The sequence below is a fragment of the Semicossyphus pulcher genome, unplaced genomic scaffold, assembly GCF_022749685.1.
Source record: "Semicossyphus pulcher isolate SPU_LCO1_2020_fin unplaced genomic scaffold, fSemPul1.0.p SCAF_19, whole genome shotgun sequence".
NCBI classification, from domain to species: domain Eukaryota; kingdom Metazoa; phylum Chordata; class Actinopteri; order Labriformes; family Labridae; genus Semicossyphus; species Semicossyphus pulcher.
The window spans coordinates 6,837,159-6,857,681 of record NW_027211692.1 but is presented as its reverse complement, the minus strand read 5'-3'; the positions used below and the strand labels follow the sequence as shown (position 1 = coordinate 6,857,681).

Genomic DNA, 20,523 nt, shown 5'->3' with positions numbered 1-20,523 from the left:
AGTACAACCTGGGAGGTAACGCTAAAAGCACTCAAGCAACAGTATACTTCAAAGATGTCATTTTTCAAATCTCATGACTGTTATAGAGCTCGAAAAAACTCAGAAAATGAATTTATAAACAACGTTTAAACTTGGAATTTTAGATTTATGTTATTTCAGAGTTAGGTGTGTACAGAAGTCCAACGCCTGTTTGTACAAGTGGTGCCGGGAGCTGAAAAGAACCTCTTTCCAGCAGGATCCAGTGTGACTGATAAATGTATATTACACTTTTTAATATGGGCTGTGGGACTACACAGAGTTTGTGAGTGAGTGAGTGAGTGAGTGAGTGAGTGAGTGAGTGAGTGAGAGAGTGAGTGAGCGATTGAGGTCCCCACCTGTCTTAGTGCTGGCTTGGACGGTGCCTATAACCGTACCCCGCAGGACGTCCTCTGACACAGTAAAGTAGTACTGAGTCTGCTCAAACACAGGCGGCGCCACCAGCCCCGCCACCACGCTTATGTTGACTCTGGCATTGACGAGGGCGACCAGACCACCACCATCCTGAGCAGAGACTATCATGGGAATGACAGAGTTGGCCTTCCCATAGACGGACCGAGACAGGGAGATCACACCTACAGAAAAGAGGCCGCAGACAAGGTTCAAGCAGGCTGCTTTTTTCCATTCCTTAACATTATAATCTTACGAAATTGCAGGACGAAATCATCCTGCTCCTTAAATAACTATAATCTTGAAAGAACAGTTTAAATTATGCAGGAAGTGGTAAATGACTGGTGCCAACCTGTGTCTTTGTTGAGAGTAAAGTAAGGCGAGGCCCCTCCAGGTATTGTTCTGTACGTAATTTTGCCATTCTCGCCTGAGTCGGGGTCGTAGGCCGTCACTCTGACAACAGACGTCCCAGGGGCGCTCTGCGTGCTCAAACTGACAGCGTAGCTGACGGGGTAAAAGGCGGGTCTGTTATCATTAATGTCCACCAGATCTACCCTCACGTAGGCTACTGAGCTGAGTCCACCCTGCAGAGGAAACAAAAAGCTCTTTTGTTATACCTTTACATACAATAAATCATGAGGAGAAAAAACACACCTGAGAGCAGGATTAAGGCCACATTCATGGAGTAAAAAGCAGCAGAAAACCCTGTTAAATGTGAATGTCGAGCGTAGCCTCTAAAATATAGTCCCAGCAGGTCCGTGCAGGGATACAGATTGATAGTTTCCCTCGGGAAGAGTAATATGTCAGGACCCGTAGAGGGTGAGAGGGTGAGCCACAACCAAACAATCTGTTTCATAGGTTATTCATTTACAGAAAATACAGTGTAGGCTTTTCATTTGGACCAGGTGGCAAAGACGAGGGAGGCGGGGGTCCAACTTGTTAAAATATTACGGCCTGACAGTTGAGGCATTTCTCCCTCTGATTGCTTTAACATGGCCGCAGTCATTTTCCTTCATTTTAAACCGTTCATTTTTTAAGTAATATTTGGCAAACAGGGAACAGGATATACTAACTTTTGATTAAGCCTGTTATGGAGAACCATTCATGCTTTGACTTTTTACTTGGCTGCTCCAATCAAAATGTTTCTGCACAGTTGGCCACGTCTCTGCTCTCCCGCCTGTGTGAAAAGCACGGCTGCTGTTTATAGGATTACTCTCTGGCTCAGTGGATTCATATTAAGCATGATTTTAAAACTTGGTGGCTCACCCCATCCACTGCAGTTACGGTAAAGTCGAAGCTGGCCGGCCCTTCTTCTCTATCTAGTGCAGCGCTGGTGCAGATCTGGCCCGTCTCTTTGCTGATAGTGAACTGAGAAGGAACAGCGCTGTTGATGCCAGAACCAAGGGAGTAGGTGATGGAGCCAAAGGAGCCTCCGTCTGAATCCGTCGCAGTCACCTGCAGAGAAGAAAACATGCTGTTGGTTAAACATTCCAACATTGTGCATTAAAGTTACATTTATGAAGTTGGAAGGGAAATATCTTACTGTATAAACTAAGTTTCCATACTCATTAATAACATAACTCAGAGAAGATCAGATCTTAATTCTATTAGAGGAATGTAAGACTGAAACGAGAGCACCATACCAGGTGCTTTTTAAAAGCATCTTTGGACTTGCTCTTTGTGTTTATCTGAGCCAAAGCAGGAGCCAAACAGGCCGTTCGGCAGAAAGGGGCTCTGAGGGAATGAAAGAAGGTGGCAGGAAGGAGAATGACTTCTGCAGACTTTGGGAGGGCTGCCAGCAGGGGAAACTGCCCGCTGCAGGAGTGGCGTCTGTCTGAAAGGACAGTGACAGGGACGGCTGGGGAACAGTGGGATACCACACAGTATGCTTCAGTGCAGAGCAATATACCCTAATGTAATGTCCCGCTTCTGGTCTGGTTTTAATAACGCTGCACATCTACAGAGGGCTGGAACTGCTGGAGCTATAAAAGCAGCTCACAAGCCGTCAGCCGGGGAGCCGACTCAATTACGACACCATCTCCCGAGACAGCACAAGGCAAATCCACCAATCACACCGGGCCCCTGGGTACCAGCAGTGTAATTGTTTGCAAGTGTTGGCTCTGGATTGTAGTTCGCGAGAGATTACAGAAGGGTTTAACCTCACAAGTTGATTAGAATTCTCCCTCCATATTTTATAAATGGATCTTTTTAGGAAAACACTAATTGGACGCTCGGTTCGTGCTCTGCTGCGCTTCCACTCAGCAGCAGGGAGCCTCTGTGAGAGACGGAGGAGTCATCAGGAACATTGCCAAGAAAAATAACATGAGCCTTGCTTATCATCAAAAGCCGGCTTTGTAAAAGATGGCATTGGTGTGAGTGTTAGGAGATGGAAATTATTCATCTGAGGTGATGAAGGTTTGGCTGCAGTGTTTCAGGCTCCATCTCTTTCCTGAGCATATGGCAGACGGGGACTCAGCAGAGAGCATGGCCCGCACTGTTGACTGTAACTCCTGACAGAGGGGGCGCGCTGTGGAGGAGTGCGGGTGTAGTAGAGCTGGCAGAAACACAAGCCAAAGAGAAAAATAATAAACCACGCGAGGGGCGGGGAAACCGAGAGCAATGCAAGAAAGCTACTCCATCATGTAACGCGTGGAGGCTGCAGCTAACTGCAGAACGTTATCATTTTTCAGAGGGACAAGTTATTCATAACAACCCGGCAGCTTTACATGTTGTTTTATTCACAGTTCTGTGATGAGTGTCAGCTGGAGGGAAAGTTGAAGGAGCATTTTAGAAATACCTAGGTCCTGTAAAAAAAAAACTTTACAATGTTTCAAACATTTCCCAGAAGATCTGTAGGAAAACATTTCCCTATCGTGGCAGACATTATACGTACAAGCTATTTGAGGAGACTCCATGCTGCTTTCCATTTTTGCCACAACCATCCATAACAACAAAGCACTCCCACATACAGTTTGTAAAAAGACTACATTTATATTATATGACACAAAAAACTGAAAAAAAGATGTAAGAAAAGAGAAAATAAGGAAGTGGTAGTTACTTTGGGTGAAGTGGGAGTGGGAGCTCTTTCACACAATGAATCCATGAAGACACTCACAAAGTCAAACTTACACACACTCTTATTGAAATGAGGGTTCCCTGTGAGTCTATAAAGTTAGACCTGAGCTGTGGGTGGTGCAGTGTTCGACAAAGATACAGAACTTTTCTGTTCAGAATAAATTCATGATTGAGTGATGCGTACGCAATTAAATTAACTCACATGAGGCGGATCCAGTGCTTGAATAAATACAGATTTCCCCGTGCTGCGTACAGTGGTGAGGATATTTGGAGCCGTATGTGGTCAGAAAACACTGTGTTCCATGAGTTAAGTGTATGGCTTTTGGGAAGAATATACTGTTAGCTTATAAACCACACAATCACATTTGCATAAATCCCAACCACTGTAAGTATAATGCCTGAAGCAATCAGTCTGTTTTGGAAACCGGAGAGACTGCGATTTCAATTCCACTCTCCTTTCTGAGCTAATAGCAGCATATCAGTGTCATCTTACTGGAACACAGAGACTCCTCTGTCCAGGAGATTAGAATTTGCTGCCCACCCGTATGAAATGACAAATGAGGCCATATGCAAATGAAAAATGAGTCGGACAATTTGTCAAACCCCAACCATGAACCCTGAGAGAGGATAAGCTTACATAATGTGGCCTCTGGCATCCCGGATCGGGATAAATCAATAAAACAACGAGCGTAAATCACAGCAGATGACACAAGATTCTCACTAAGTCTTGAATTAGGATTTAAGTTTAATGCTGCAGTTCAGCGACAACGCCACAGTCATCCATCATTCTCAATACATTCCCTTTTCAGATGTCACATCTAAATATGTCCTCGCACGAGAAAGGAAATATTTTATGACCATTTAAGAAGCTCCAGTCATAAGTAGGAATTCTCAAGCTCTGCAGGGGCGAGAAAAGTACCCCTCACCACTTTGTCTTATTACATCTTGACATGAATACAACGTCCTCTGTTTTTGTTCCCCGCTGCCTTTCTACTCTTTACACTTCAATGTATAGGTATCGCGCAAACTCTCCACTTCTATCGGATTAAAAGTTCAAAAGCAGGAGTAATCTTAGATCAGCAGCAGCAGCCAGCAGTATTCCCCCTACACTCTGCGTGTGTGAGTGAGGCATGATGGGAGCTGTCTTATCAGCAGGGGAAAGGCAACGTTTGGCCAACTCCTTAGTAAAACAAGCTGGGGGAATCCAAAGACAACCCGGGCACTTTGTGGTTCTCCCATCAGATTCCAGGAGCCGTCCAGAGGAGACTTTCTGACTGTCCAATCAAGAGAGCAGGACTCGCAGGAGAGAACATGCCTTTGTATGTTTATGTATATTATGGTGAAATGGAATAATGATCCTGAGGTTTTGGATGCTCCAAAGTGTTCTGGCCCATCTAATGTCCTCAGTCTGTGGTCTGAGACAGAGCCAGGCCTGGAGAAGAACAAGCCCAGGGTTTCGGAGCTTTCTATTTTTAGAGTTGATTTCCCAAAAGTTTGAATTCTTATACAAGTATATGTTTGTCCAGTGTGGCTTTCCAGCTCTTGTTCTCAGATTTTTGTAGATAATGTACACAAATGTATGTCATTGTGACCTCATTTGCCCAAGCTCCTGCTCCTCTTTCCTTTCTCATTGTGCAGCCATGCAAAAAAGCTGTGGAAAGAACTGGAGAAAAAGCCTGTGAGTAAATGAATGATGTAGAGCCGAAACCATTGAGGCCAACAAAGGGTGAAATGAAGGCCATGTAGTTTTTAATCATGCTCCTCGTATTTTAGACTGCCCAGTCAAACAAATCTGTCTCACGTAGTCGTCAGTGAAACCAGCCAATCAGGACCGCACCTCTGCCAATCCAAATAGGCCACAAATGACGGAGTGCGCATGGAAATGTTTGCCAACAGGGAAATTATCACACACATCAATCAAACTATGCATGCAAACGTCCTTTCAGTGTACCTTCACTACGTAAGCAAAGACACAAATGTACAAACACTGGGGATAAAGTCATTGCTCATCACAGTCTGAAGATGCTTGCGGAGCTAAACAGCCAGACTGAGTCCTTTCTGCAGCCCGATTACATCAAACTGCTCTTTGTGTTCACCAGGAGCCAGCCTGCCGGTAGCCAGCAGTGGCTCCTGTGACTCCGGCCTAAATTAAACACGGGCAAACAGACAATGCTTGATGACATTTCTAAGTCTCTTAAGCACAGACTCATGTCTGTGCCTGGTTTTATCTGACTGGAAGACTGCCGTTACTCAAAGCATCATCTTCAAACCACGTGGGTTTACTGGGTGCTCACTAGGGCTGCACGATTCAAATCATCAGTTATGTGGACGCCAAGTCATCATGTTCATCTTTACTGCGCCTGTGTTTTTCCGCTGAGTCACTGTACAAAGAGCAATGCAGGAGAAACAGTAATTTCATGTTGAAAAATTGCTTCTCTTCAGCTGGGCTTTGGGGCCTGCGAGCCGAGCTGCCGCTAACTTGCTAACTAAGCTAATTAGCCTACTAAAATCTTGCTTGCCGTTAATGATAGGTAAATTCGATGATGATGTGACTTGAAACAATAGTATTGGAGTCCAAGACAAATTTCCTTAAGGGGACAATAAAGTGTATCTTATCGTATCGTATCGTAATAAGAAAGTAGCTGTCTGGAGATGGTTTAATTGACAATCAACAGCTGACACTTATATGAACTCTGATAAACGAGCGTCTCACAGGTGAAATATGAGACTAACGTAGGCTGCGTTTCGTGAGGCGCTACCTGAAAAATAAAAACAAATAGTCGAAATTTTGTATTGGACAGCAAAAGGCGGTACAGAGTCTGGAGTCGGGTACAGCCCTGCTGCTTACGTCACTGAGATCAGAGTGGAATTTGAACTTTTTAATGCCAAGAATCCATATCAACAACATGTTAATGACAGCTTCACACACATGACCAATTAGGCCTGTAATAGCGGCAGTCCCGAGAGAACAATAAGATTTAGCATGTCATAGATTGATGGAGCGACATGGAGATCATTAAAAGACGATAAAGCCAGAGAGGAAAGCGTAGGCTCAAAGAAATCAAACATGGGCGAGTTGCAGAAATCTGGACTGAGAGTTGCTTTGAGCTTTCACAGCTGGTGTGAAGCCGTGCACACTCCTCTCCCTCTATTGTCCTGGCACCACTTCAGAGGAGAGCGGAGACGGGGAGAGCGAGGCGGAGACCTCCTAAAGGCCTCTTTCACCACTCGCTGAAGTAGCAGAGAGGCAGGTCAGAGGCTTTGTGACTTGTCCACCACCACACTAAAGACCCAGACAGAGACCACACCGGTCCGGTGGAAGGAAGAAGCCCACACACTGTTGACGAATATATCAAATCCCAACAAACACTCGCCGCACAGACAGTATCGTCTGGATTCCAACCAACCATATGTGAAAGATTGTGGTTACTCAGGAGACAAAAAGTTGAAATCTTCACTGCATAGTTTAAGACATGTGTAAGGTCTGCAAAATAGTGACATTACATAGTGCCAAACTGTGGCCTGTGCTGTCTGGCTGCTTTTTAAAGTGTGATAAAAGCAATGAAATTTCAAAAGAGATCCCAGATGAAACAGAATGAACGATGCTGAAGAATAATCCCAGCTGCCTGTTTGTGTTCCTCCACTTGTCTACTTAAGTATACAGAGCAGGTCTTCACAGTATTAGAGAGTGAGAGCAGATAGAGTGCATTCCCCAAGGTGTTATTACTTTGCTGAAACACTGTGCTTGGGCACTTTAACTGAGCTGTCAAAGATCACTGGCTTTAAAGTCAAGAAAAAAGGTGATGAGATTTAACGAATATTTTAAGGTGTTTAGCTTTTCTTTGTATTCCTCCAATTTCTGGTAATTGCAGGACAAAAGAGTTAAAAACAACAGTTTAAAGGAGAAGGGGCTTCGTGTATTAGAAACAGACAGTCCCACTATCAGCTATCTGCTACTAAGTGATAATCTTGAAGATTTCCAGTTAAATAAATGTCTGTTAAGTGACGATCACCGAATGAGGTGACTTTCACAGAAAAGCGCCCAGTTAGTGACGTGTTTTCCATCAGCCAGCAGTGGTTGGTCTGCCAGAGAGGGTAGGTGGAGCTAAGTTGCTGCTTTTCCGGTCTCTGCAAGTGTTGCGAGTAAACAGTAATCTACTATGGCTGAACAAACAAAGAAAAGATGGATGACTACAGATACAACTTCAAAAATAAGTGAAAATCCAAAGAAAAAGAAACAAACTGGACGCTCAGATGAAGCAAACAGTCTGAAAAGGCAAGTGACCGTCAGCGAGGAAAATCAAGAGTTACAAACGGAGCCAACCGTGGACGTCACACATGCAGCACTGTCTGGATATCTGGGGAGTGTGCTCCTGCAGTTACCGTTTATCGCCAAAGGTGCCGACAAAGAGACACTGAAATCTTCGGGATTCGCACTTTAAAGACATTAACGGTTACATTGAAGCTCTAAGAGGCATTAACGTTTGAAAGCTTTGCAGCAGTGACCATCATGTGCCAGTGTTTGAAACAGCAAAATGTTGTCCTGAATGAAGTATGAGACAGAAGGTCGCAAGGGTCATATAAACTCTATGTAGAGGGATGGATAGACAAATACACAAACACCACAATGCTTTGACCCGACTGCTTTTGGAAACAACATCCTTTTGGTTGAAAGAAAATCTCTCGATGTGGCAGGAAAAATAAATTCTATTCACTGGAAATTTTTAAAAACAGCGAGTCAAGAAAAACTCCTTTGACAGAATATTTTCCATCAGCTTTCAATTATCTCTGGATAATGTGTGTTGTACAGTAAAAGCCTCTGCGTCCTTACACTGGCATTGGTAGAGCCACTCCATTCTTTATGACAACAGTACTAAAAGCTATAAATAGCCTAGAGTTGTATTCATTAGGAGCATTTCAAATTGACAAACTCTCCTCCAGTATCCCTGCATGACTTCACACGAACAATCTCTTCCAGACTTGTCAAATCCTTTCTACGTCCAGATGTCCGTTAACCTTCAGCTGTTGTGTTGGGGTATCCCAGTGAAACACCATATAACTGTCAGGGTCAGTCACCATCTTAATCACTCTGATTTCTCCAAAAATATACAGCTATGTGCCAGCTGCCAAATCACATCATCCTGAACTGTCCTTTCACTGTGGAAATGAGCTCCAACTGTCCAGGCCGGGCTAACGATCCGAGCAGACGAGTGCTGAGGATGAGCACTAATAAAATCCTTTACACGTGTGCTGAAGGATAAACATGATGATAGATAATATCTTGCAGTAAATATCCAGAATTACACGGTCTGACATGATTAAATTGCCCTGTCTGAGTAACTTTTGGCTGCCTTAGGGAAAACCAAGCAACTTTATTTTGTAACTAGTCTGGAGCAGGATTATGCAAAGGTTTTTGCCCCAGCAGGTCTGACTGTCCTAGTTTCTTAGAATGGGATTGTCTCAGCTCTTTTAGGGTGTGAAAAAACTTCTTTCTGACACGAGGAGACAAAGAAGTATTGATTTCTAAATCAACAACGGCTCCATGAACTGCAGCTTTTCATCTCTCTCCGAGCAGTGCCCCGACATAAACGCGGAGGACCCGGGTTAAGGGCAGCAGGTTAGTGTGTTGTAAGGTCCACATATCTGGCAGAGGAACAGACGGGAGGTAATAAAGCAGACAGGGGTATAATTCCACTCGGTGCTCGAGTGCAGACACGGGACAGGATAAGGTTTCTGTCTCGTTCCCTTCCTCTCACACATCACTCAGCAGAAGTACACTGCTGGAAAAAGTGAGCCATAACATGGTGACAGTTTCTGAGTGTGGGGCCTGCAGAAGGTCAGAGTGTTGATTCATTAATGGTGATGTAACATGCAGTTTAAGAACACCAAGCAACAATCATAACAGTTTGTATATTACAAAAGAAGATGTCGTCCTTCAAAGACAAGACCTGCTCAATGCCACTTTCAGTTCTCACTCACCAAATTTGATGAATTTGTTCACTTAATTATTCTGCAATTCTCCACTATGTCTTTATTCTGGTGATAAAAAATATAAAAGTACTCTGTCTTTGTTGAACTGTTCTGTGCAGTGATGTTTCTCCATGATTGCGCGTACGTTCCTTTTGTGATTACCTGTAAAAAGAACTTAAAGGTACATGCCAGTAAAAAATAACTTACTGTTGACTAGAAAGAGAAATACTTCAGAATAAAAGTTAACGATGCTTCTTTTGAGCCAACACAAGTCTGGTAACTAATAATGTCAAGAATCCCTCTCATAAATTGGCATCACAGTTAAAACTCCAACAAAATTCAGTCGTACTTTGGGTTTATATTTGTCCTGATGAACAAGCATCATGTCGGTGGGTCTGACAGAATCTAACAGTCCTCAGAATAAAAGTTTCACTTGTAAGTAAAGTTCAAACTTGCCTCAATTTGATTGTGAACCTGTCAGGGTTGCTAAATCACACATTTCATTAGTCTTATAATACTTCTAATATATATGGAGGCACTCTTTGTAGTTTACATTAAAGATTTCTGACAAGCTTCAGTTGTTGGATGTGAGGCAGCCTGCAGGAGTTTTTAACTTCTACGAGACTTTTTTGAACCATCTGTCTTTAATCTAGAGCATCTGGAAGTGATTAAGCATCAAACCTTTAAAAAAAAGTGTTCCAGAAAAGGTAAAATAAGCAGAGAGAGGAGATATTGGGCCGCTTCAGAATAGAAAGTTAAGGTAATAGAGCCGAATAGACTTCTGCATTTAAGACCAGACATGCTATTTTTAGCTTCTGAGAAGTTTAATAATGCTGACACAAAGACCTACTGAAGGCAAAGAATGGTAAATATACATGTGTAGCTACTCTATAAAAAGATCATGTGTATAGTTCTGTTGTGTGTAGCAAGCAGGACCTACTGCAGGTCACCAAGAAGGAAAGTAACAACACCTGAAAACCACTTTAATGTGTTTAAAAGCCTTCTGGTGTGTTCTGACTCAGTCGCTGTTTGATATGATTCCAACATGTAAACTGGTGATTTGTTGCTTATTTAAAATGTTCTTTAGAATAATTAAATAGAAAAAAACTTAATGTAATTTTAAAAGCACATGAGTGGAGAGGACAGCAGGGGGTCCTGCGAAAGGCCTCCATGCCAGACATGTTGCTGACCTCGGTGTTCGCTCACAGCCCCGGACGACTTTGTCATAACGTGCAGCTTTTGCCACCGCTGACAAACTCTTCCACCACAATATCAGGGATAATTCTCAACAAAGGTTTTACTTTGGCTGGATAAATAAATCTGACAGAAACTTCCCTGGATGCATCAGCACACAGCGTGTGTGGCGTTAACCCTTGGCCATCTGGACTGACAGAGGCAGCTCAGTAAGCCATCTGAGAGGCTCCTGCTTTAAACATCAGCCTGTTTATTTTCCAAAGGTCAGACGGGAGAAACAAACCTGCCAATATTTTCTTTTGCATGCTGCCCACTAATCAGCCAATGGAAAAAAAACAACAAAGAGATAATTGCTGGTTTGGGTTGTTTGCATCGAAGAATAATCATTTTGATTGACAATCTCATTACAAGATGTGGAGGTGGGTCAGAGGAGGATGCTTTTTACTGATTCAGAGTATTTTTGATCGATGACTTGGGTGAGACTCCAGGTGAATTTGAACATGCACACTGGACTTCTTCTCAATGCAATTAAAATGCTCATTTATCCCAAAATAATGTATGCAGGTGCTTTAAACTGCAGTATGAATGCATGATATAGTGATTGACTCTCACATGATTCCTAATCACACACGCCTGAGGATCACAGCACTTCTCTGAAGTAACCTCCAATAAACCTAAAGTCACCAGTAAAGCCACTCAAAAGCGTTTGGAGATCCGCCCAGGGTCCGGTGTGGGAGGTGAACTGATCCTAGAAACTAGCTGAGCAGCACCGGGGAGGTGACCTTACATCAGATACCCACGGAGCCGGGCCTGTCAGGCTCTAGCTTAGCTCTGATTCAGCTGGTCGTCCCTTTCGCAGCCATCCAATCGCTGTCCTGAGCTCTGGTCTGCTGAGGCCGGCCGGGCGGTGGATCCCAGGGTCTGGGTAGGTGGGAGGGGAGCTAATATGAACCATGCACAGCGTGTGGGGGTGCAGGAACTGATGTGGGCTAGGCTAATGCTACAGCTGCCTGCAGTGGGTGGGAGAATGCCCACTGAGCGTGGCACGCACAAACACAGTGCAGATGCGATTGCAGAGCCAGATTGGACTCCGGTTCCCAGAGATCCACGAGCCTGAACGCTGAAGTTGATCCGCTCTTCTCAGTGTGAGCCAGGTCTACAGTAAAGGCTGATACATGCCTGTGATCAGGCTGTCTTTCTGTAAATCTGTGATCACAACTGGCAACAAATAACGCTGCATTCATCAATACACGGCCGGTGGAGACAGATTCCCATAAACCCTCAGGGAGACAGAGAATCTTGGACATTGATTCATATTCTCCAATAGAGACTTTCAAAGCAAGAAGCATGCAACCACATGCAAATGTTATCAGTCAGTGGTCAACCCAAAGCAGCGCAAATAATCGTTTATAATAAATAACAGTGGAGACATCAGAGTTAAACGGTCTTGTCTGCGTTGATCGTTTGGCTGATCATAAAGCAGATCTGTCTTCTCTTATTTAATATTCTTTTACAAAGGATTCACATTTGCATGAAGAACTCTCCTCTCACACAGAATCACATACAGATGCTGACTATGTGACACATGTGGACATTGATGAGGACAAGTAGACATAAATATAGAGGCAGTATTCACTTTGTGTGCTGCACAGCAGTTAGAGTGAGACTGGGATGAATTGGTTGAGTTTCCCAGCGCAGCAGGGGGAGCCAGATCTGTGGTGTAGCATGAATAAGAGTCATCCAAAGCTCTGCAGCTTTAACTTTAGAGCAGCAGAAGATCCCTTATGAAAAACCAAAAGTTTAAATTTTAAATGCCTTCTTCTTTCTGAGGGTTGGAGAAAGGGAGCGCATTGCACAAGAAGCAGCTTCCAGAAACACAGGACATTTTTAGCTGCTTTATTTTACAGTAGGGATTTAAAAGTCCTCCAGTATGCAGGACATGTTTATTGACAGTCATACTGCCACAGTAATTTCATTTCAGCGTGCTGGTAAACAATAATTAAAAGTGACAGTTGGGAAAGCAGAGACAGAGAGTTGTGTCACTGTGTGTCGATGCTCATGTGGAGTGTGTGGACCCGTCCATCAGAGGAACACACCAAATATCCTCTGACAGGAAGATGTTATATTCTTGCCACACACCAAGCATGAGGAACTCAAACACACTATGAGTTACTTTTTTTTGCGTGTTCATGACGCTTGTTGAGGTTGAGTTTTCGTCCAGCCAGAAGAGCTGGTGTCTCCAAGGCTGGTACTTGAAATAGCTTGACAGAGGCACTTCCTCCAGTGATGTAAAATGTAAATAGATCAATAGATCATCAGTACAGTGCTTACATGTTCTCTTAATCCATTAGGCAGTGGCTCCACTAAGTGACAGTTCATGTCATTACTCAGCGCTCGCACCCCAGGCTGTGGCTGCTCCCTGTAATGATGAAGTTGACAGACTTCCTGCCGTGATGCGGCCTGCAGACAGCTTAATAACTCCATAACTCTGCTGCTATGTGGCACCAGCATTTCACTCCTTGTTTACATGGTGGAGACATCCTTCAGCCAATCAGCCATTCTCCTACAAAGCCAACCCCTGGTGAAGGCTTGATCTTGTTTTTTGGGGGATTAAAAGCTGTTTACTCACATGGTTGGAGGGTTCAAAGACTTTAAAGGGCCAGTTGGCCGGCTTTCATCCTCAGATTTTCAACCTCAGTCCTATCATGCTATTATGGGGAGCTAAGCCATTACGGTAGGAAAAAATGCAGTTTTGCTCTGTGCCTTTCGAGGACGCTCTCCACTTCTCCAATGGGGCCTGGAAAACCGCCAGCCTACTTAAAATGCGTCATCTGGTGGAGGCCAGGGAGCTTGCGAAACTACACTTCCTTAATCTAGGACGCCCATCTCCGATGTCATGTCTCATTCAAAATCGTCAGGTTTGAAATGTATGAAATGTAGACTGCAGACCTGAAGATTTTTTAGATGATCCACAGGTATATTCTCGTCGTATTTCGGATTCTGTACTGCCCTTAGTCATTGCCTGCAGCGAAACGGTAGTACTTCATTCCAGCGTCTCTCGCTAGGCTGTTCCTTTCAGAGGGAGCGGCGCAATGCACGCTGGGTGTTGTTCTCCACAGCTATGGCGCCGATTTCAAATCTTATTGCTTCTATCGATTACAGAGAACACCAGCTTTGACTGAGGGGCGAACTGAAAAAAGAAGTTTATTAAAAGAGATGACATCACAATCCAGGTTATTTTTATATTCCGTTGAATGTCCTAGAGCTCAAAACTTTTATTATTAAATTATGTTGTTGATGAGAAAATAAAGCATAACGTCATGCCTTCAGCAGACAGCTCTCACACAGTCTGCAGGACACGTTTTAAGCAGCTTTTCAGCCGTCTGTCTCACATCTGTCTGACAGATACGATTTAATTTTAATCAATGCAGCTGTCTACATGAGCAGAGCTCTGCCGGTACTTCATTTACATGTGTAACTAACAACATGCATGCTTTCAGGTTTCAAGATGTTGCATGTATATAAGAGTTTTCTGACATAATGTTGGACTCTCTGAGTTTCATCATCCATGTTAACGTTCAATCACAGAAATGTAAGCGTGCTGATTAGAAGGTGATTAAAGCCAAACCTCCATCAGCCACAGCTTTACTGCTCTACCTCTGCAGTAATGGAGTAAGTCCTGAGGAGAGGGAACTGAGTGACTCTCTAATGTCGCTCTCTGCAAGTGCAGGCAGAGAAGGGGGGTGATAGTGAGGGGGTGAGTGAGGGCATTGGGGTCATAATGGCCTACTGGAAGCGTACACATAAACACACTCTGTCAGTGACTGATAAACACTGCAAACAAATTAAGACTGCCCAGGCAGGGTTCTGGCGTGCACACACGTTCCTCCAGAGAAGTCTGTTTAACTGAAAGCACGGTCCTGAAGGAAGTCGTCCCTGGTTCAACATGAGCCGGACCCATAGCGACTATCTGCTCTGGCAAAGGAAGCGGTGCGGAGAGATGAGTGTCTGTTTGGATCTCTTTCTTCTGTTTCATCGAGTCACATAATTACCAGTCAGCAGAGATTCATCGCGAGCGGACGGAGAGTCCTGCAGATAGACAGATGAGTTCACACAGACACACACGCACCATGTACTGTGACTCTCCAAACAGTTCCCTGCCAACAACAAACAACAGCTGTTCTTCACATTAAACTGCGGCTCCGTCACGTGGAGATGGATTGAGGCACCGCCGCTCTGTCATCGTTACACCTTTTATCCTGTTTTCAAACCTGCTGGAAAATGTGATAATGAGATTTTCCATCCTTCCACATGTAAACCTACGTCACCTCTAAACTCAACGCTCTCCGTTTGGTTTCCTATTTGCCACATTCAATACGGTTACTATGTGATATTTGTGTGTTTATCATTCGAGATGTTTGCTTTGATTCATGAGCAGGTTTTCTTTCACACAAATTCCTTTGAGCCTCCAAAGCAATAGGTGGGTTTCATTTCCTCGCTGGGATATTTATTTAGTTCTGTGCAAAATATTTAGGTGATAGGGTAATTATATTTTATCTTGTATACATGTCCAGTCCCCTCCTTCATGTGATTCATTTCAAACAATCCTTCCTGAGTATACATAAGGTAGTCAGCAGGCACTTCAGTTGTTTCTCAGAGTAAAAGGGACTTCCACAGTAAACATGTCCTCAGCATATTAAACTCACGCAAGCTCCTAAAAAGGAACACACACGAGTCTGAATCACCACAATTCATCCATCTAAAGACAAAAACCTGTTGTGGTTACACAAAAGCTGAGCTCAGGCCAGAACGTCCATTGATGAATCCAAGGTATCCTCACACACACCTCAGATTTACATCACACTCAGAGAGACAGAGAACGCTACGGCTGTTTGAGCAATAAGACTTAAATAGAACATGTTTGTTGTCAGTGTCTGGATCTATGCTCAGTATTAATTAGCTTCCCAGCTGTGGAAGAGAACGCCTTCTGGTGAAAAAAAAAGCTCATTGCTGAAATTCTACCAACTTTTCACTCTGTTTGGTTGTTTTTTTCCTTGAAGAAGAAATGCGGCAGTTTGTCAAACGTAATTTTTTTATTATGTAAACACCGCAGTTGGGAGTGGGAGAAAACTTGATGGCAGATTTTGCAAAATTACAAGCAAAACTTTCCCACAGTTTCACACAAACATGGCTGTTTTCTATGAACCTTAATATGACGCCTGCTTTTTCTTAAAGGAGCAATTCACCCCTTCAGTCAAAGCTGGTGGTCTCTGAAATCAATAGAAGCAATAAGATTTGAAATTGGCGCCATAGCTGTGGAGACAGTTGTACAAACAGCTTGTGGTTTCGCCCATTCTACATTCCTACAACACCCAGCATGCATTGCGCCCCTACCTCTGAATGAAACAGCCCAGCGAGAGACGCTGGAGTGAAATACTACCGTTTCGCTGCAGGCAACGGCTCAGAGCGGTACAGTATCCGAAATACAAAGAGAATATACCGGTGGATCGTTTAAAAAATCTTCAGGTCTGCAGTCTACATTTCAAACCTGACGATTTTGAACGAGACATGACATCGGAGGCGGGTGTCCTAGATTGAGCAAGTGTAGTTTAGCAAGCTCCCTGGCCTTCACCAGATGACGTGGACGTTTTCCAGGGCCCATTGGAGGAGCAGAGAGCGTCTTCCAAAGGCACAGAGCCAAATTGCATTTTTTTTTCCATTAGCTCCCCATAAAAGCATGATAGGACTGAGGTTGAAAATCGGCAAACTGGCCCTTTAAAACAAGTCATCAGATTTTGTACTCTTTTGTTGTTAGTTGGGAATATGTAAACTAAAAAACAAACATTTACAGAATTGAAATTGTTTTGTTGCAGGCAAAAGTTGCTGGCAGGGTCTCCCAAAGGAAAATGATCCCAGGTCAGGAGCCAGATTGAAAACAATTTAAAGACCATGTGTTTAACATGACTTTAAAAAGTGAGTTACGTCAATCAAAACAAAAAGCTGGGCTCGTTCATCAAGCAGGCCTAATGTAGCGGTGTGAACCAGCCTGGTCTGAATCAGTCAGGCTCGCCCAAAAGAACAATAACCTGCAACAGGGGCAGGAAAAGTTGGTTGGCGGGTGAAGGGCCAGGGCCCTTAGTTTCTGTTGTCAGGGGTCAGTCTACTACTGACTGTGTCCCTTTACGTTTCCCTGAATGAATGGGAATATTTTTAATAAATCTGCAAGGAAGACGGAGCGTGATAGGAGCAGCTGATAGTGGATATGAAGGCATGCAGAGACCACACCTAACAGATGTCGTCCCCTTTCACTATGCTGAACTACGCCAACATATACTCTGATAAGAGACCATTCTGCTTTTCACTCAAAGTAAGGGAAGGGTTTCCTTCCAAAGTGAGATATCCACCAAAGACCAAGCAACTCCAAATGAAAATATATGCTAATATGACACAATTCCTTTGTTGACAAAAGACTAATATACATGCAAATAGATCCCTTTGCTTTAAGGCACTGAATAATGAATAATAATAAAACTATTATTTTCTGCTGGTCAGAGCTGAGACTTCAATCAGCTCAGTGTGACATGTCTTCAGATGAATATAGGAAACCTGTCCTGGGTGTTTTCTTGCCCTCTGTTTAATGCTGCAGGCTTTGATCCTTAGGTAAACCCTGTAATGAAATAAATCAAATATTCTAAAAACGAGGGAGTTGAGGGACTTCATGTCTACGAATTTCTGATTTACATGCTTTACCTGTTTGATTCATCTCTTGGTGTCTTGAAAGATGAAGCTTAAACCACATCTTTGTTTGCACTGCTGACGTGTAAAACAACATCGAGTTTGATAAATAGCTGACAAACGTTTAAGACTCTGGAACTGACTGATTTCCACCTAAAGACATATAAACTTCATATGTTTGTGAATTCACGTGTTTGTGTGATTTACACAGAAGTGAAACTAAGCCTAACCTCATCTAATCCAATCAGGCAGAAAGTTCTGGCTAACATGTGAGCCCCTACAGGTCACAAGTCGGCCAAACGTCCAGCTGCCCTCTGTGACCTCTGGCCTGACGACCATCTATTCCTTCTTTTATGTGGTAGCCAGCCACCCGCCACTCGTGTCATATGAGGTTCTTTGGCCTTCATCAATAAGGGAGGGAGACAAGTGAATTATGGCCCCGGAAAAAGGAAGGATAATATAAATCACAGATAAATTGGCACCTAACCTCCACAGAGTCTTTTGTGTTTTCCATGATCCAAGTGAATGTTGTTCTGGCTGTAATGAAAGGCTGCTCTGATGTTCTGAGGTACGATATTATAGGGCATCTCAGACCAGCAAATGATCTTCAAATAAGCCACAAGCAGTAACCCACTTATTAAACATGCAAGCGCAGCCAAAAGACAACATTTAGTCTAATGCTCTAATAGGTTTCACTACTATTCTGCAGCATTTAAACTCTGTCATTTAGACGTTGGAGTCATGCTTCATCGGTTATGATGAAAACCCCTCTCCAGCCGTCCTCTGCGTTTCATTTCATCTCCGTTTGTGGCTACTTGTTACCATGAGTGATGAAAATGTTAGAACAAACCAAACATGCTGCACGGAGCCGAACTGACCTCAGGAACACAGCAGAGAAACATCATCATTACAGCTGAATGCATACATCATACACACGGAGGAGGTGAAAGGGTCATCATCTGTCATCTCCTTATCTGCACACACATCCACACAGCTCCACGTGAACTCTTACTGTTTGGTTACGGCAGGACAGAGTTCCAGCAAACATATGTCATGTTGCTTTGGTTAATCTCAAATACTGTTTTGGAGAACACATGATCGGTTGCCAGCACGGCTTCATCATTATCTGTTTCGCAGGAACACCACACTGTGGAGAATCCTTCATCATCAGACGAACCTTCAACGTGAAGCCAAAAGATGTCAGTCTGCTGATGTCGGTCTCTCTGTGACTTCTCTCTGTTTGACTCATGAGAGCAAACCGGAAAACTTTTATACTCCAGTAACGCTGATGCACTGCATTCTTCAGTCAGAGACCTTTTTAACAAGTAAGGAACCAACAGTATGCTACAGTGCTCTTATAAGACTGAATCCAGTCTACTTGGAAATGAATTGATAAAATGGTGGGATAAAAACTGGTTACTTTAGAGCTTTTAAAGAGCAGCTTCAGTCATGTTTTAAGACAAATAAATGCTCTGCTTGAAATAGTAAATTTTGTCTGATATATATATATATATATATATTTTCTTTTTACAAAATACGTTTAATTATCTTGTAAAAATCCTCCCAAGGCATCTCCTCCTTCTCCCTCATTAAACATTCCTGAATCTGCATAGGCCCCGCCCACTATGCATGTTTCCAACCACCAAACAAAACACGTCTCTGCCATCGTTTTGAGGCAACTTGTTGAAACTTAGCGCATCGCCAAAGTGGTTGCCATAGGTTGCACATAATGCTATGCATAGCTTCACCCCGTCCATTAACGGGATTGGCTTCTTAGGTTTGTGACATCTCAAACCTGCCAATCTGAAAACATGTTGTTCAGCCTGTCCTTGGTACACTGCAATTTAAAAGCAGACAGGCCCAGCCATGGAGATGACTGCTGATGTTGTCCCTGATATGTCTTGTAGCACATGAAGAACACCACATGGAGATGTTCACAAGGTTAAACACTTGATTTTCACTGGAGGGGGTCTTTAAACTAAATTGATTGGCCAATTATGCTTTAAACATTCACACTTGTGGGAGTCAATGTCATTTGCAAAGATCTAAGTAAGTAAACACCACATTATATTTTCATTAGTCAAAGATCTCAGATTATTTGTCAAACTTCAGTTTAGAGGGGTTATTAATATGAAGTCTTGATGCTTATAGGTGCAGACCAAATAGGTTTCAGAGCAGTTTCATTTAAATATCAATTCTTTTACATTTTTAATGGGTAAAAAAAGTAAAATTATGAGATGATTAGAGAAGACTTTTCTCCCAAAAGAGCCCAAAAAATTATGTATGCATCTCACTCTTAATTCTAAGTGTAAGGAGGAGAAATGAATTATAAATTATTCACAATTTCAAATTGAAAAAGAATATTTTACGCTTAACTGACACACGCCTCACCATCTGTAAAATAACCCAATTACATAAAGCCCAGACTGTTCACACTCACTGGCAGCAGAAGTATGTGTGGTTGAGAATCTCATTACTCCACATTAGTTCTGCGTCTTGTAAACACTATTGTTCAGCTGAACAAATTATTTATAGTCATGCATATCAGTCTTTCACACACGCCCATAATGGTAAAACAAATTAGGCCATTACAGCAGCGTTAGCGGCCATTACACTGGATCTGAATGGGTTAATGTATCATATCCTGCTGGGAGACCCTGAGTACTAACCTCTGTGACTCTCTGTTGAGCGCTTTGACTTTAGACCCCTGTGACAATGGCAGAAATAAATCACAGAGTGAATTCTGAGGAAAGATTTATCGGGAGGAGTGGAATGTGTCACCGGGTGTGAGGACTGTGTGACCTAACAGACACAACAACAGTCAGAGGTCACGGTTTCTCTTCCTCGTCTATCTGGCTGAGGAAAGAGGGAGATGGCACGTTGTTATGCTGCAGTTGGTGTCTCTAAATGAGGTGCAGAGAAGAAGAGAGAAACTCTGTTGAACTACAGGAGGTCGTTTTAAACAGAAGCTAAAGTTTACTATCAACTGTGGAAGTTTACTTTAATAGGCAGAAATCATTGAAAGCCATTCTGTTTAATCTTCTCTACCAACGTAGCTATACAGTGATTGCTTTGACGGGATATGAAAACGCAAAACATCTTTCTTTGATGGGGCGCTCTTTT

At 43.2% G+C, this 20,523-nt stretch overlaps 1 protein-coding gene across 1 annotated transcript in view; it reads right to left on the bottom strand.

The window, feature by feature from the left end:
• LOC138597388 (protocadherin-16-like) overlaps positions 1–20,523 on the bottom strand; it is a 74,043-nt gene that overhangs the window by 15,792 nt on the left and 37,728 nt on the right. Inside the window, exons 2-4 of the mRNA XM_069668985.1 lie at positions 1,693–1,881; positions 779–1,010; positions 375–611 (exon numbers count right to left, since the gene is read on the bottom strand). Of these exons, the coding sequence (XP_069525086.1) occupies positions 375–611; positions 779–1,010; positions 1,693–1,881 (658 nt within the window). The remainder of the gene's footprint in view (positions 1–374; positions 612–778; positions 1,011–1,692; positions 1,882–20,523) is intronic.